Below are 17984 nucleotides of genomic sequence, written 5' to 3'. Positions count from 1 at the left end.
ACAGGAGTGGTTCACCACTAAATCTGACAAATCAACTGTGTTCTAAAACATGCTGGAAAAACTGCAGCACCAGGCATGTGAACCCATTTGGCTAAGTCCAACAGGGACCGGATAGACATTAGATGGCCACGGGGTGGTGGGGTCTAATGGGCCATTCCCATCTGTACCGGGTCGGCCCGGGCCGGGTAGCCCCAGTCGGCCCCAGCCTGGCCCGGTTGATTCCACACATCCTTGTCTTAAGCCCATGTGGCCTGATTCTACCCACCAATCAGAGGCTTGCTCTAATGGAAGGTGTGAATTTGCTGTCAGCAGTGGGTGTGTTGGCCCTGGTTGGCCTGAAGCAGACCCCCTCGAGAAGAGGGCTGAGAATGAGCCTTGGTTGGCCCAGAAAAATACCAGGCCACCCAGATATGTAAACAACCTATGCTACCCGGCCCGGGCCGACCCGGAACAGATGGGAATGTCCCATTAGTCTCTCCACCGTGTCCTGGGTCTACCTTTAGGTCTCCTCCCGGTTGGACGTGCCCAGAAAACCTCACCAGGGAGGTGTCCAGGAGGCATCCTGACCAGATGCCCGAGCCACCTCAACTGGCTCCTCTCAATGTGGAGGAGCAGCAGGTCTACTCCGAGCCCCTCCCGAATGACCGAGCTTCTCACCCTATCTCTAAGGGAGAGCCCAGCCCCTCTCATTTCGGCCGCTTGTATCCGCAGTCTCGTTCTTTCGGTCACTACCCAAAGCTCATGACCATAGGTGAGGGTAGGAACGTAGATCGACCGGTAAATCGAGAGCTTCGCCTTCTGACTCAGCTCTCTCTTCACCACGACAGACTGGTACAACGCCCGCATCACTGCAGATGCAGCACCAATCCGCCTATCGATCTCACGCTCTAGTTTTCCCTCACTCGTGAACAAGACCCCGAGATACTTAAACTCCTCCACTTGGGGCAGGACCTCATCCCTGACCCGAAGGCATTCTACCCTTTTCCGAATCAAGACCATGGTCTCAGATTTAGAGGAGCTGATTCTCATCCCAGCTGCTTCACACTCGGCTGTCAACCGCTCCAGCAAAAGCTGAAGATCACATTCTGATGAAGCCAACAGGACCACATCATCTGCATAAAGCAGAGACCTGATCCTCAGGCCACCAAAACGGAAGCCCTCCACACCTTGGCTGCACCTAGAAATCCTGTCCATAAAGGTTATGAACAGAATCTGTGACAAAGGGTAGCCTTGGCGGAGTCCAACTCTCACTGGGAACGAGCCCGACTTACTGCCGGCAATGCGGACCAAGCTCTGACACCGGTCATACAGGGACCTAACAGCCCGTATCAGAGGGCCTGGTACCCCATACTCCTGGAGTACCCCCCACAGGGCCCCCCGAGGGACGCGGTCAAACACCTTCTCCAAATCCACAAAACACATGTAGACTGGTTGGGCAAATTCCCATGCACCCTCCAGGATCCCCCTAAGGGTATAGAGCTGGTTCCAATGTTCCACGGCCAGGACGAAAACCACATTGGTCCTCCTGAATCTGAGGTTCAACAAACCGACGGACCCTCCTCTCCAGAACCCCTGAATAGACCTTACCAGGAAGGCTCAGGGGTGTGATCCCCCTGTAGATGGAACACACCCTGTGGTCCCCCTTTTTAAATAAGGGGACCACCACCCCGGTCTGCCAGTCCAGTGGGACTGCCCCCGATGTCTACGCGATATTGCAGAGCCGCGTCAGCCAACACAGCCCCACAACATACAGAGCCTTAAGGAACTCTGGGCGGATCTCATCCACCCCTGGAGCCTTGCCACAGAGGAGCTTTTTAACCACCTCAGTGACCTCAGCACCAGAGATTTGAGAGGCCAATCTAAAGTCCTCAGACTCTGCTTCCTCACTGGAAGACATGTCGGTGGGATTGAGGAGGTCTTCGAAGTCTTCTGCCCACCGATCCACAACGTCCTGAGTAGAAGTCAGCAGCACACCGTCCCCACTATAGATAGTGTTGGTAGCGCACTGCTTTCCCCCCTGAGGCGTCGGATGGTGGACCCAAATCTCCTCAAAGCCGTACGGAAGTCTTGCTGTCTCACTGAACTCCTCCCATGCCCGGGTTTTTGCCTCGGCAACCACCCGAGCCACGTTCCGCTTGGACTGCCGGTACCCGTCAGCTGCCTCTGGAGTCCCACAGGCCAAAAAGACCTGATAGGACTCTTTCTTCAGCTTGACAGCATCCCTAACCACCGGTGTCCACCAGCGGGTTCGGGGGTTGCCACCACGACAGGCACCGACAATCCTGCGACCACAGCTCCGGTTGGCCGCCTCAACAATGGAGGCACAGAACAGGGTCCATTCAGACTCAATGTCCCCCGCCTCACCCGCAACATTTTGGGAGTTCTGTCGGAGGTGGGAATTGAAGCTCCTTCTGACAGGAGACTCTGCCAGACGTTCCCAGCAGACCCTCGCGATACGTTTGGGCCTGCCTGGTCTGGCCGGCATCCTCCCCCACTATCTGAGCCAGCTCACCACCAGGTAGTGGTCAGTTGACAGCTCCGCCCCTCTCTTCACCCGAGTGTCCAAGACATGCGGCCGCAGGTCAGATGAAACGACAACAAAGTCGATCATCAAGCTGCGGCCTAAGGTATCCTGGTGCCAAGAGCACATATGGACATTTACCTTTTTTCTGATTTAATCTCCAGTTATTTGAACAGAATAACTATAAGAATATAAGATAAGAATAAGATGTTTTTGTTGAGGGGATGACTTAGGAATTAAATTATTAGTTCTATAGTCGATACAAAACATGTTTATGAACTTCTTTGCACTAAATCCCTCTCACATAAAGTGATTTTAGTTGTTTTGTTTTTGACATTTTCAGCAACCTTTCAGGGCTCTGTCACTTTAAGAAAATAAGCTGGAGCTGGCCACACCCACCCATCTGCTGCTCAGGCTGCTATAAGCTGAGAAGCTCTGATATCTCAGAGGGGCTCAGAGTAGAGCCACAGATCCAGCAGCAGCAGACCTCTCCTCCAGAGAGGTGGGTTTAAGCTCTCATTTCTCAGTTTGATGTCACAAACAGGGACAATTTGAAACAGCTTCATTTAGGCACACAATTCCTTAAACCAAACAGAAAATATGCTTTTTTAATTTCAAGTTTGGAGTGTTTGAGGCAATATGTTTTCACTTTTCTATCAGAATCAAATATATGTTTCTCAGATTTCTTTTCAAATCTTTCTAAAACTCCAGCTTAAATATAAACTAATTGTCTTCGTGTGAACATCGTCGGTGTTTGATATTTTTGAGACATTTATTGTAGCTGACACAATAATGATAGCCTAACAATAACTATGTTGTGCATTTTCCTCACTGCAAATGTCCTTTTCTGAATTTCTAAATAGTTGAGGGGTTTTATTTATTTAATTTAGCTTTTAACATTGAACATGCGCAATTAAGCATAAATATATCACTTTGTTCTGTTTGGTTTAGTGAACTTTATGTAGTTTGTTCCAAAGCACCGGGTTATTTTTTAACAATATACTCCTTTAGTATCAAAGAAGAGGATCTAGTTTTTCCTCCGCCGCTGAGTATCAGCTCCATCACCTTATAAAGAAGATCTACTGGTTTCCATATTAACTCGGGGTGTCGTTGATGTGAGATAGAAAGTGATGGTGCAACCGGCTCGCGGACGGTGACGCCGTGTGTCCGCATCCGCGCAGGGCGCAGCGCGACGCAGGGTCGTTTCTGTTTTTTTCCGCTCCCTTCCTCCACACAGCGGCTCCGACACAGCTCCATAATGGAAACCAAACCGGTCATCACCTGTCTGAAAACGCTTCTGATCGTTTACTCCTTCGTGTTCTGGGTAAGTTTCCACCTGCTTCCTTCTTTTTGTTGGAACAAAAAAAAAAAAAAAAAAAAAAAAAAAAAGCAGCCCTGCAGAGCAGAGAGCGATGGCGGCGGTTTCATCGGTGCGCGCGGATGTTTTGTTGTTGCGCGTGATGAAAGGGTGGACGGAGCCAGCATCATCGACGGATTGGTGTTGTTCATTGATAAAAATAAATATATATATATTTAAAAAAAACTACAGCAGAGCTGGAACAACAGCCAGTCTTTAGGGTTTATTCATAAACATACACGTTCTAATGTTGCAGCTTCTTATATAACGGTGTATGGTTACACACATTTTGGCAGCTGGGCGTCAGTGCGTGGACCTAACAGCGCGTTATGGGTGTTGAGAGCGAGGTGCAGGATATTAACATAGACATGGACAAAGTCTGAATTGGAATTGAATCTGAATCCTAATCTGCCTGAAAAGGCCCATTTGGGACCAGTTTCTGTGCGTTTTGGGTGGTTCTTAAAGGGACCCCGCAGTGCTGGAATGTAACATCAGTGGTTATTCTGATTTAAGCCTTTTATGCATTAATTGTGACTCAAGATGCGTTTATTCATCTTATTTTACTCAGAATTCTTTGAAAAATTATTTTAGTTACTTCTAATAGTCAGTGTTCATGAATGAAATGCATGTCTACAAACATAATAATAAAAATAATATGGTCTGAGAGCTATTATAACCAGTGTGTGGCTGTGGTGGCTCATGCACAACACCCACACTTATAAACAGCTGTCCACTGTGTGCAGGAAGGAGTTAATCACTTCTCAAAAAAGGTGCATGTATTTCATAATCATTGCATAACAGATACAATTTTAGTTATCTGAGACTAAGGTATGGCTTATTGCGATGCAGTAACCCTTTTAGGATAATGGCCAATCATTTCATGGAGTTCCTTTTACACAACCTGATATGGAGTAAGCTGGTACATTATAGCTAACTGCATTAAAAATATTATTTCTTTATATTTTTCTTGGTAGTGGGATTCTTAATGGGTTTAATTATATCTGACATGCTGAAATATTTTTTATTTTTTATTTATTTATGGTTCTTTTTGAGATTGTTTAATTTACAGATCCATCAAAAGTTTTTCTTACATGGTCTTGTGTCAGAAAAAGGTTAGAATGCCTTCTCCAGGTCAGGCATGAGGTCCTGCCCCGAGTGGAGGAGTTTAAGTATCTTGGGGTCTTGTACACGAGTGAGGAAAAAGATGGAGCGCGAGATCGACAGGTGGAGTGGTGCTGGCGTTGCATCGGTCTGTTGTGGTGAAGAGAGAGCTGAACCGGAAGGCAAAGCTCTTGATTTACTGGTCGACCTACGCAACCCTCACATTTGGCCATAAACTTTGGGTAGTAACCGAAAGAATGAGATTGTAGATACGAGCGGCCAAAATTTGTTTTCTCCGCAGGGTGTCTGGGCCCTCCCTTAGAGATAGGGTAAGAAGCTGGAAGGGGCTCTGAGTAGACCCGCTGCTCCTCCACATCAAGAAAAGCCATTTGAGGTGGCTCAGGCATCTGGTTAGGATGCCTCCTGGTGAGGTTTTCCCTGCACGTCCAACTGGGAGGAGACCTAAAGGAAGACCCAGGACACACTGGAGAGACTATGTCTCATGGCTGGTCAGGGAACACCTTAGGATTCCCCTGGAGGAGCTGGCCCAAGTGGCTGAGAGGGAAGTCTGGGCCTCCCTGGCTACCTTGTGACCCGACCTCGGATAATCAGCCGAAAAGGGATGGATGGATGGATGGATGGGAAAGTTTTTAAAAATTTACTTGAAAACTATATAGTATGGAATAAACCAAGTGTAACATTTCGCTGTAAAAAAAACGTTATGGGACAATAACTTAACAAAAATAAGACTTTTTAAACCACCTTAATAAGTGCAGCCAAAACAGAAGCACTCTTATGTGTTTAACGTTAATAAAAACAACCAAGTGTAAAGTTTTACGTCTAATAAATACTTGAGATAATGTCCCACATTTGGTTCATTGATGAGTCAGTTGATAGATGTTTATGATATTTTCTCCAGAGAAGTCACTTGGATCTTGTAATCTCACTTATTTTTTATACAGGCCTATATTTAGATCTGCAGGGCAGCAAAGTAAGACAACACCTCCTGCTTGGGTGTTGTGCACTATCTCTTTATTTCTGTGCTACAGATGAACCAAAAACATGAGACACACCCAGCAGTGGTGTATGAACCATAACAGTACCAGACACACTTTGAATTTTCTCAGAAATGATTAAATCGATCAAGGTCTCACGCAGCAAATTGTCACTTAAAAACACACATTTGCTAGAATCATTTCTGTAATCAACAAGGAGTTATGCCAGCTACTTGAATTGATTCATGGTTGGTTTACTCTGGGATGAAAGGAAAAATAATTGCTCAGTTCTCATCCTCTTCTTTGCGTTTTGCCACTTTGTGTTTTCCTTCGGCTTTTCCCATTTCCAGATGTGAGGCTGCAGCTGCAGAGCTGACGATGAAGATGGTACATTAGCCCAGTAACATCTAAAGTTTGGTTTTAGATTTAAGTTCATGATGGATTCATCTTCTGTTCCGATCAGGGATGGAATACTTTAATAATTTCTGAAAGATAATTATCTGGCAAATGTGTTTACAGTATCTAGTTTATTTATTTTGTCTTCCACTGAATTAAAAAAAAATTAAAGGGATATTTCACCCAAAATTATAAGTGGGAAAAATAATATTTAACCAACCCAGTCATTCTCCTGACCCAGCTCTGCGTCTTTAGCTTTAGCTTAGCATAAAACACAGTAAGTGAATGGATCCAACTAGCATTGTGAGTAAAATTGTCATTAAAATCACTCAGTAAAAAGGAAAGCCAATTCACTAACAATGTGGTCATCTGTGTGTACCAAAGCAGCTGTCTTTGAGCTGCCTTGCACCTTTCAGTGGAGGCTTACAGCTGTGCTTTGTCATAAAGTAGTCCCAAGACTAAAATGGTGTCTGTGATTCCTTTATGTTACTAATTATTTTCAATTGCAGTCAGTCTGATTATTTAAGTCACCAAGTAGAGTTGGGATCACTACTGAGTGAATTTAATGACAATTTTACTCACTATGCTAGTTGGGTCCATTCACTTACTGTGTTTTATGCTAAGCTAAAGTGAAAGTAGTTCAGCCGAGTCAGGAGACCGACAAGTTTGGTTACAAATTGTTTTTTTCTCCCACTTTTTTAACTCTGAAAAATATGTCAGCAGACATAGTTTCAAATTTGGGTGGAATATCCCTTTAAAAATAACTGGAATCTCTTAGTTGAACCTTTGCATTTGGTGTCACCATCATGTGGTTTTATATATAGTCCAGATTAGATGATCAGCAAGCACTCCCTGACATCAGCATCAGGTTTCAGGTGGTCAGACGTGTCCAGTAGCTCACTTCAACCCCCGGGGGGAGATTTTGGAGAGAGCGTTGGCGTTCACTCTTCAAGGTGGGAGAGATGTCTCCGTGTCAGGCCTCGCTTTCACGGTCTGCAGCTTGTCACAGCAAATAATGACACACGTGAGAAGACGTATGTCGTCTTAAGGAGACAGAAAGCAGGACAGGCCTGGTGTCCTCGCGCAAGGATTTTGTCATTGCACTTTGTGTTTCTTTATTAGGCTGAGGGAGGCAAAGGAGAAAGGGGGATGGTGACCTACCTCTTTTAAACTCAGTGCCGTTGCCACGGCGGCCGGCTGGGTATTGGATTTCAAACAAAAACGTGTGAAGTTGCGTGGCAAAGAGAAGCTGTGGGGCTCCAGAGGGGACGAAGAAGGGTGTCAGAACGCATCAGACTGAGTCCGTCAGACTTAACATCCTCAGTGGCAATGCATGCAAACGTTCAGATGCTTTGTTGTTGTTTATAGCAGATGTTTGGATAATGTAGGTCATGCAGTGAGTAAATTATGATCATAAGGACCGCTCTCTGACACAAAGCCTCTGCAGCAGTTGCTGTTTAATTGAAATCGTTACTGGCTGACTGAATCATCAGCTGTCTGCGCTGCGGCTCACCTGGACACTAGCCAAAAAACATCAGATCACAAAGATATAATAGATCCTTCTGTATAAAAGATAATGGGATCCAAGAACCAATAGGTTTGGCATTTAGTTTGATCAAAGTAAACCACGTGCAAATTTCAGATTATTCTGTCAAAATTTCTAAATTTATGGAGAAATTAGAACAAGTCAGTGGAAGTTTGATACCTTGTGCTCCTGCAGAGTGATGGCCTTTCATAGGCAACGCTACAAATCAATGACCACAACTACTTTATTGCAGTTTTGGATTTAAAAATGATTTTTGCAGCAATGAAATAATGAAGTGTGTTTATATGTCGGGTACTTGATTTGAAGTTTAAGCATTTATGTCCAGGAACACCATGCTGACTGATCATTCCTACAACACCATCACTGATCGTTTAATTTATGGTCCATCTTTTTGATGCATCTTGATCAAGTAGAATCTGCATTTTAATTTTTTAAAATTTAAATATTCAAAAGCCAACAAATCAGTGCAGAAGTTGAGATGACTTTATTGTTAGTCCTTCCTGTTCGCCTGCAGGGATCCAGATTTTCCACTACTTTACCTTTTAATGTTTTCCAAAGCAGTTTTCTCCTGGTCACCTGGTGTTTGTCATTGGGGAAGTGATCAGTGGAAAATAACAGGGTCACTTTTACCTGTTCTAAACTTGAGAGAGAACAAAGGTCAGGTTTGAAAAATAACTCCACTTTTTATCTTCAGCTGGGAGAGAGGGATTTATCTCTGGATCTGTGCCAGCTTTAATCATTACCAAGTGTTTACTTTCCTCTTTTGGTGTCAGTTGAGTGAAATCAGTCGTAAAATGACCAAAGGGCGTATTTGTTGTAGATGTGTCTGTGGCATGTATCTAGATTAGTCTACGATGTGAATATTACCACAAGTTTTAATAGCAATGCAGCTAATAAGGAATTAATAGCAGTTGGCTGAGTTGCTATTATCTTTCCTATTTCAGACAGTCTCCTAAACAGCTTCTGTTTGAAGAAATGCCATTTACATCCAGGACTGATGAGCTAACGGCTAGTCTGAGTGCAGCCAAGGCAGAAATGTGGCGTATTAAAACATTTTTAGTCTCCAAACTTTCGTAGTGGTTAATATTTTATAAACCTTTACACCATCAGCTCCACATTAAACAATTGTTTAACTGTTAATCTGTTATTTTCAATCATTAATACAACATCTCCATCAGCAGTGAAATACAGCTCTTCTGGTGCATCGAGTTTGGCTGGAATGTTTGTGTTTCTAAAATTATGCAGAACTGTAATCAATAACAGGATTCAGATTCAGTGGCAGCTGGTGATTTTTTTTTTTTTGAGGGCACATCGGGGCACATTTTTGCCATCTGTTTTCAGATGCACTAACCACATATCACCACTAGGGGACACTACATTACCATTCTTATTGGTCACACAACTTGAATCCAAAGGACCCGGCTTGAGGTCTATGAACACTTCCAGCAACAAACTGCAAACTGCACACATACTTAACTGAAAGAGTCTCATGATCCAAAAGATAGAATCCATGTTTTTTACCTCACCAATGACAACAAGGCTCTAAATAAAAAGGCTGAAAAAAGCTAAATACACATGTAGAGAAAAACACACAGCAGAGACAATGCAATATGATCCTATCCAAAGCAGAATTGTTTAAATTAAAGCCCGGACTCTCCTCTTTACAACAATATAAGCACCCTTACTCTACCTGCAAAACTCGCGGAGAAACGCAGCAGCAAAACAAAGCTAATTTCATGAAGTCGAAAGCATAAATTCAGTCTTATTTTTGCTGGGTTATGGTCATAATCCGTGTTATGGTAAAAAAAATCCAGTTGGTTTGTGTAATCCAATATCCCAATGTCACACTGAGCTGATTCCTGATGTTTTGGGGCTGTTTTTAGCTGCTGGAGAGTGTTTACAAGTCTCTGATACCACATTCAATCTGTTTCCAGTTCTCCATAATAAAAAAACTCCACAAAGTAAATTCAGCCTCCCTAAAACGAGCAAAGAACAGTGAGCTAAAAAAATTAAAATCAAATAAAAGAAATGAACAGTGAACTGTGGAGAGCTTCCAGTTCTGGGTGAACATGCTGAGCTAAACTCAGACTCTGCCCGGTATCGGTACCATGGGTGTTTCTCAATCCCAAGGAACCTCGCCTTGATGTCTTGGCCCCGCCCCGGTTGCCTAGGAGATACGTCATCAGGAGCCAGATCGGCTCGGGGTCCTGCGCCTACTGATGACGTCACATTACGGCCAATCCACTCAGCTGTCACACATAAGTTTTAGAAAGAAATCAGCAGTTTTGTAATTCAATTCTTGTTTGTTACCACCTAAATGTTTTCTTTATAATTGTAATTTGTTTATAAAACACCATATTATCTTTGTTTTGTATTAGAATGTGAAACTAAATAAAACCAACATCAGTACAGTTCTTATGTGTGAAGCCATATCTGTTTGTATCTGTGGAAATCGTCTGTATATTTCCTTAATTGTTGAGTAAATACATTCATTCATTTAAAATGTTGCTTGGTGTCTTTTCAGTAAAGTTCTTATGTTTTACTTTGCCCAATTTCATCAAAATCAAGAACTTTTGAGGGTCACCGTTTATCAGTTGATATGTTTTCTTTTATTTTACATTTACTTTGGAAATTACAAAATATTTCCAAAAAGTTGATTTTTGGGACTACAGGACTACAACCTTAAATTCATTCTGACCAATCAAAATGTTCATTGCCAATGTGCTAACGTAACTTTTACGAGCGTGGTATCATAACTTCTGTGAGTTTTACGTGACCTTTGACCCAGCTCTCACCCTGGATTCTCATGTCAGTTCTCTTGTTCGCTCTTCCTTCTTACATCTCAGGAACATTGCTAAGCTGAGTCCCATTCTGTCCCGCTCTGAACTTGAGACCAGTTCTCCACACCTGTATCTCCTCACGCTTAGACTACTGCAACTCACATCAACCCACATCACCCCGCTTCTCCTCCAGCTTCACTGGCTGCCAGTCAACTTCAGGGTTCATTTCAAGATCCTGGTTCTGGTCTATAGGGCCTTACATGGACAAGCACCATCTTACATTGGTGATCTTCTTAGTCCCCACACCCCCAGCAGGTCCCTGAGGTCCAGTGATCAAAGCCTACTGGCTGTGCAGCACCAGGCTAAAGACCAAAGGTGACAGATCATTTGCTGCTGTGGCTCCCAGACTCTGGAACTCTCTCCCCCTGAGCCTGAGATCAGTGGACTCAGTGGACTCCTTCAAAAAGCAGCTGAAGACTCACTTGTTCAAGCTGGCTTTTGTATGACCTTCTTCACCACTCTCTTTATTCTGCCCTCCCCACCTATTCCACCTTCCTCAGGATCCACTGAGTTCACTGTTTCCTTTTCACTCTCTCTCTTTCTTAACATTTTTTAATCACAATTGTCTATTTTTGCTCATTTTAAATATATTTTTAACTATTTTCTAAATTTTTTTTATATTTGTACATTTTTTGTTTTTGTGAAGCGCCACGTGATTTTTGTCTTGAGAGGCGCCATAGAAAAGATCTTTTCTTCTTCTTCTTCTTCTTCTTCTTCTTCTTCTTCTTCTTCTTCTTCTTCTTCTTCTTCTTCTTCTTCTTCTACGTTCAGCCAATCATCTACTGTGACGTATTTGGCAGACGCAGGCCCCGAGCAGATCTGGTACTGACACCGGTTTCAGGCACAAACCTCTGCAACCAAAGGCAAAGATTTCTGCAAAGATGATTCGATCATGGTAAACGTGTGAAAGAACATTTTTAAACTACACTTAAATGCAGTTTATACACACAGCCAATTGTTTAATTTGATTTTCATGTTTTTTTTACATATATTTTGTGATTCCTATCTTCTTCTTCTGTGAGACTGGTGGGGTGCTGCCCTAGCGCCCCCTATGGACGAGCCACCACTTTTTATAATATAGTTTAATAAATAAGAAGGCTTTCTCTGTCCTATGATGCCCCTCGATCCGGTGCAGTAGGTGAGAGACAGAAGGACTCTAGCAAAATAGCATCACTGTTAGACAATGCGTCCAACCCCATGCATGACTTTTGCAGTCATGACGGAACGGTGTCGTAGGTCCTTCCTCCCAGCAGCTGTATCAATCTACAACCACCACTGCTCCCACCAAACCCAGTAGGCAAACTCAGCACCCCTGTTGCTCTTTGCTATTTGCTCATCTTTTTTCTGCACATGTGGTGTTCATTTTGTCCTTAGTGGGAGTTTAAAACATCGTAATGTTTCACAAAAATGTTGAGCAAAATGACGTTTTTCAGCCAGCATTCTGTGTGGAGAAGTGAGATCACTGTAGTACATTTTACCATCATGAACATCCATCAGTGTAAGATTGTAAATAAGAGAAAACAAGGAGGAGCACTACTACTGTACTAATGCAGAGAGAATTGCTGGATGGACACAGAACTGAAAAATCTATCATCCGTTATGATCAAGATTAGATTCTTGTCAGTTCTGTGTGAATTTTTGTCAACACTGTTAATCTGTGAAAATCCTAATCCTGAGAAACAGAAATCTGAATAATTACAGAAAAACTAAGTTTTTTTCACTGAACACCATAGAGTTTGTTTAAAGTCTCAGCTGTGTGTGATCAGTCTGCACATAAACAGTGTGTGCTTCCTCTCCTCAGCATCAAACCACCCATAGGTCATCAGCAATGCTCATTTAACAGCAGTTATCCGAGTAAAGACTGACACGTCTAATCATTAATCAAAAACTGAATTACCGTTTTAATGATGTAATTGTGCCTCGTTCCTTATTCCATAACTTTTATGCAGTCTCTTCTTTCCGTCTGCCACATGACTCTTTATGTGCCATGAGATTGATGCCAGCTTTCTTTGACCAACCGCTCATTTGCACTGTACAGGGAGTGCACAATTATTAGGCAAGTTGTATTTTTGAGGAATAATTTTATTGAACAACCACCATGTTCTCAATGAACCCAAAAAAACTCATTAATATCAAAGCTGAATGTTTTTGGAAGTAGTTTTTAGTTTTAGCCATTTTAGGGGGGTATTCGTGTGTGCAGGTGACTATTACTGTGCATAATTATTAGGCAACTTAACAAAAAACAAATATATACCCATTTCAATTATTTATTACCAGTGAAACCAATATAACATCTCCACATTCCCAAATATACATTTCTGACATTCAAAAACAATACAAAAACAAATCAGCGACCAATATAGCCACCTTTCTTTGCAAGGACACTCAAAAGCCTGCCATCCATGGATTCTGTCAGTGTTTTGATCTGTTCACCATCAACATTGCGTGCAGCAGCAACCACAGCCTCCCAGACACTGTTCAGAGAGGTGTACTGTTTTCCCTCCTTGTAAATTTCACATTTGATGATGGACCACAGGTTCTCAATGGGGTTCAGATCATGTGAACAAGGAGGCCATGTCATTAATTTTTCATCCTTTATACCCTTTCCTGCCAGCCACGCTGTGGAGTACTTGGACGTGTGTGATGGAGCATTGTCCTGCATGAAAATCATGTTTTTCTTGAAGGATGCAGACTTCTTCCTGTACCACTGCTTGAAGAAGGTGTCTTCCAGAAACTGGCAGTAGGACTGGGAGTTGAGCTTGTCTCCATCCTCATCCCGAAAAGGCCCCACAAGCTCATCTTTGATGATACCAGCCCAAACCAGTACTCCTCCTCCACCTTGCTGGCCTCTGAGTCGGACTGGAGCTCTCTGCCCTTTACCAATCCAGCCACGGGCCCATCAAGACTCACTCTCATTTCATCAGTCCATAAACCCTTAGAAAAATCAGTCTTGAGATATTTCTTGGCCCAGTCTTGACGTTTCAGCTTGTGTGTCTTGTTCAGTGGTGGTCGTCTTTCAGCCTTTCTTACCTTGGCCATGTCTCTGAGTATTGCACACCTTGTGCTATTGGGCACTCCAGTGATGTTGCAGCTCTGAAATATGGCCAAACTGGAGGCAAGTGGCATCTTGGCAGCTGCACGCTTGACTTTTCTCAGTTCATGGGCAGTTATTTTGCACCTTGGTAATTCCACACGCTTCTTGCGACCCTGTTGACTATTTTGAATGAAACGCTTGATTGTTCGATGATCACGCTTCAGAAGCTTTGCAGTTTTAAGACTGCTGCATCCCTCTGCAAGATATCTCACTATTTTTGACTTTTCTGAGCCTGTCAAGTCCTTCTTTTGACCCATTTTGCCAAAGGAAAGGAAGTTGCCTAATAATTATGCACACCTGATATAGGGTGTTGATGTCATTAGACCACACCCCTTCTCATTACAGAGATGCACATCACCTAATATGCTTAATTGGTAGAAGGCTTTCGAGCCTATACAGCTTGGAGTAAGACAACATGCATGAAGAGGATGATGTGGACAAAATACTCATTTGCCTAATAATTCTGCACTCCCTGTAATTTAATGAGTATTAATCTAAAAGAACATTGTGTAGCTTTGTTTTTAAGATTTTAGATGAATAATTTTGAACAAAATTACAGAAAAACGGCAGAAAGGCCAAAGGCAGCTATGGGAACTGAGCCTTTGTCCAGTCATTATGTGCACACCTTGAGTAAACATGTTTATGTAATTGTCAGATGTGCGGGCACAACGCAGGACATTTTCTTATTAATATTTAGGGATCATTTCCTTTCTGCCACAGATGAATAGTTAAGAGGACAGAGACAGAGACGTTTAGCACAGACTGTTCCTTCTGTAATCAGAAGGCCTGACAGCAGGGCGACGAGCTGCCTCCTTTGAGAAGGGAAGGATGTAAGAAGGATGAGTCGGCCCTTGCTGCAGTCAGATCATCAGCCGCCGCTCAGCACCCCACTCCTTTCACAGAGCCAGCGAGACAAACCCAGCTGAGACACACACCGCTTCAGCTGCCTCGAACAACACGCTCTTTTATCCACAGCATTCATTTGAAATGCTAAAAGAGGCGCAACAGGAGGAAGCGTCTCGCCTCGGATCAAAGAGCTCCTTTGATTTGTCCTCTTTCCATTTAATCCCTCTCTCTTTCTCTCTCTCTCCCTGTGTGCAGCGGGTGCAGGCATATTCATGAAGAAGGTGATTGGCACCCTGTGCTCCAGATGATTTGGTGTATTCTGGCTCCTCCTCCTTACTCTAATTGCTCCCCTTTTTGTTCCACCTTGATCCTTTCCCTCCTCCTTTCTGTCGTAGCGCTGTGAAAACACAACTGTTGAAACAACGCACAAGAGCGAAGATAAAAGGCCTCTTCCCTGCTTTCATTCTCTTGCCTGTGCTTTCTTGTTACATCCCTCCCTCCCACCCCCACCCTTTAGATAACAGGAGCCATACTGCTTGCAGTAGGAGTATGGGGGAAGTTGATGCTGGGCCCGTACATCTCTCTGATCGCTGACAACTCTACCAATGCTCCATACGTCCTCATCGGCACCGGGACTGTCATTATCGTCTTTGGCCTGTTTGGATGCTTTGCTACCTGCAGAGGAAGCCCATGGATGCTGAAGCTGGTGAGAGAGTGAGAAATGATTAATTAGCCTCAGGTCACATGATACAGGGAATAATGGCTGACCTCTGTCCTGCATGGAGAAATGAGAAATCAAGGAGATGCTGCAGGGCACTTTGGCTAACGGTGGTTAAGTGAGTGTGCGTGAGAGAGAGCGTGTGTGTGTGTGCAATCATAGTCAAATAACATTTAGAGGCAGAGGTTTTCCATGCAAACCATGCAAATCTCCTGCTTCCCTTTTGTTTCTACAGTACGCCATGTTCCTGTCACTCATCTTCCTTGCCGAGTTGGTGGCAGGGATCTCTGGATTTGTGTTTCGCCACGAGGTCAGAATGACTTCATAACAGCTTTATACATACATGCATGTGTGTGTGTGTGTGTGTGTGTGTGTGTGTGTGTGTGTGTGTGTGTGTGTGTGTTTGCATTATCTGATAGAACGTGTATTTGCATGCCTCAGATAAAGGGAACCTTTCGCAGGACATACACTGACGCGGTCCTGAACTACAACGCTGAGGATGAGGCGAGCCGCGCCGTCGATAACTTACAGCACAACGTGAGTTCTGATGTGTTCGGTCTAAAGAGCTAAAGAGGAAAGGGTCACAATACTAAAATATTACTTATGTGTCATAAAGAACAAAAATATTTAATGTTTCATAAAGTGAAAATCCTTTGTTCTATTTCTCAAAGATCTACAGCTTTACCAGAGACTGATATTCTAAGCGTTCTTCCTCTTGCTTCTGTTTTTCTAACAGCTGCGCTGCTGTGGAGTTTACAACTACACCAGCTGGTTTGCCAGTGTGTATTACCCCTCCAACGGTATTCCTGCCAGCTGCTGCTTCAACTCCTCTGATTGCAACCAAGAAGACCTCCGCAATGCAACCGCAGCTCCGAGCAAGGTCTACCACCAGGTGGGTTTTACACACTGTTTCCTGCTGCTCCATCCTCGATGCATCTCAATGAATGCCATCGTTTTTGGTTACACGTGAGACCCCTAATGTAAATTTTCAAACCCTTGCCTTCTCCGCACATACTCTCCCACACACCCATCTTGCCCCTGATTTGCACACACAACACGTCCCTGTCTCCTTTGCACATTAAAATGCCCCGTGTGTTTCAGGGATGCTTCGAGTTGGTCACATCCTTTATGGAAACCAACATGGCCATCATTGCAGGAGTGACGTTTGGAATCGCCTTCTCACAGGTGCAAATATTTTCCACTGTCCAAAAAAAGGAAAATTATTCCGTTAGAAGACGTAAAATAAACATTTGTTGTGTTCCAGCTGATTGGCATGTTGCTGGCCTGCTGTCTGTCCCGGATTATCACAGCCAATCAGTACGAGATGGTCTAGCTGATGTGGCGTGGCAGGTGAGAGCTGACTGATGAGGTGGCGGGAAACACCAACGAAATGAAAGTAACTCTTCTCTTTGTTTTTTAGGAGATGGAGAGAAGAAAAGACGAATTTCCAAGACACCATCACACATCTGAATTGGAACTGACCTTTGAGTGTCTCTCTGCCTGTGATTTTAATGTATTATCTTAATGTAACTTACTGTAAAGCACCATTCCTTGAGTCACTGCAGTTGCATCAAAGCTTACTATACCACGCACCACGTCGCTGCTTGATGTAGAAGTTGCTCATCAGCTGGTTATTTCTCATCAGTGCAGCCTAGAAGAAGCAGGTGGAGCAGAGTTGTCTGAACCCACAGCAGGTCACCTCAGAGGGCCATCCCTTAACCCTAAAGATACCTGAACCTGAAAGTTATCATTCAATAGATCAGGTTTTCTTTTGAATTCTACTTTGTTACAGCTCATCTTTGTATATCCCTAAAGTGGTTTTTCTCTACTTAAAGCAGAAATTCTGAGTTTTTTCCTCAGAGGACAACATCTAGAGGTGGGAAAATATACTGCACATTAAGCCCCTTCCTCTTTTTTTGTAATTGCAGCATGAAGCAACGCCTCTCATTCGTGAATGCGGACATCTTGCCAGACAACAGAAATTTCATCTAACACTATCGGCTAATGCTAATTGAATGGGGCTCTATGGGACAGATGTATGTATTGCCTACATTATATCACAGTACAGGGTACGACGATCTCTTTTATGAATTTCTAAAATGTCATACAGAATTCCTTAAAGGGGGGAAACTTGAGATTGCTGCTTTAATTTTGTGTAGAAGGAGACTTTAGGTCATCAAAGGAGAAAAAAGGGAGAATTTATGTATTTTTTATAACATAAATAATATTTTTTGCCCAAAAATAACATATAAAATTGACAGAGGCAAGGAAACAACTGTGATTTTGTTGTTGTTGTAAAAGTTCTACTGTGAAATAACTTCTTGACAACTTTAAATGTAATTTTAGTCTCAAAAAGCACTTTTTAATCATTTTGACGATGGGAAAATGTCCTCATGAGAGCCCAAAATTCTTTACAACATTACGGGGCTTTGCAGTTGATTGAAAACACAGAATTATAGCATGAAAATCTAGTGCTGCTTAAACAATTATCCCCGCTAAAATCACAAATAAATGAGCTACAGTTAAAATATGGATGATTTCCTTTCCAGCGCTATATTGATCTTAAAGAG

General features: G+C 43.2%; 1 protein-coding gene across 1 annotated transcript; it reads left to right on the top strand.

Moving 5' to 3' along the window:
* The first annotated feature begins 3635 nt into the window (after positions 1-3635).
* tspan7 (tetraspanin 7) lies at positions 3636-16958 on the top strand. Its single transcript, XM_015966074.3, has 8 exons — positions 3636-3845; positions 15214-15402; positions 15650-15724; positions 15856-15951; positions 16151-16306; positions 16516-16599; positions 16679-16764; positions 16835-16958. The coding sequence occupies exons 1-7, from the start codon at positions 3780-3782 to the stop codon at positions 16745-16747; spliced, it is 735 nt and encodes a 244-aa protein (XP_015821560.1). The 5' UTR covers positions 3636-3779; the 3' UTR covers positions 16748-16764; positions 16835-16958.
* Positions 16959-17984: the final 1026 nt, after the last annotated feature.

This window comes from Nothobranchius furzeri, chromosome 14, assembly GCF_043380555.1.
Source record: "Nothobranchius furzeri strain GRZ-AD chromosome 14, NfurGRZ-RIMD1, whole genome shotgun sequence".
Classification (NCBI taxonomy): Eukaryota; Metazoa; Chordata; class Actinopteri; order Cyprinodontiformes; family Nothobranchiidae; genus Nothobranchius; species Nothobranchius furzeri.
This window is presented reverse-complemented; position numbering and strand designations above follow the sequence as displayed.

Bases quoted from the DNA above. Each gene is read 5' to 3' on its own strand.
- tspan7 (XM_015966074.3), top strand. From the start codon at position 3,780: ATGGAAACCAAACCGGTCATCACCTGTCTGAAAACGCTTCTGATCGTT. The intron at 15,952-16,150 runs GTGAGTTCTGAT...TTTTTCTAACAG, and splicing joins TCGATAACTTACAGCACAAC to CTGCGCTGCTGTGGAGTTTA. The intron at 16,600-16,678 runs GTGCAAATATTT...GTTGTGTTCCAG, and splicing joins TTGGAATCGCCTTCTCACAG to CTGATTGGCATGTTGCTGGC.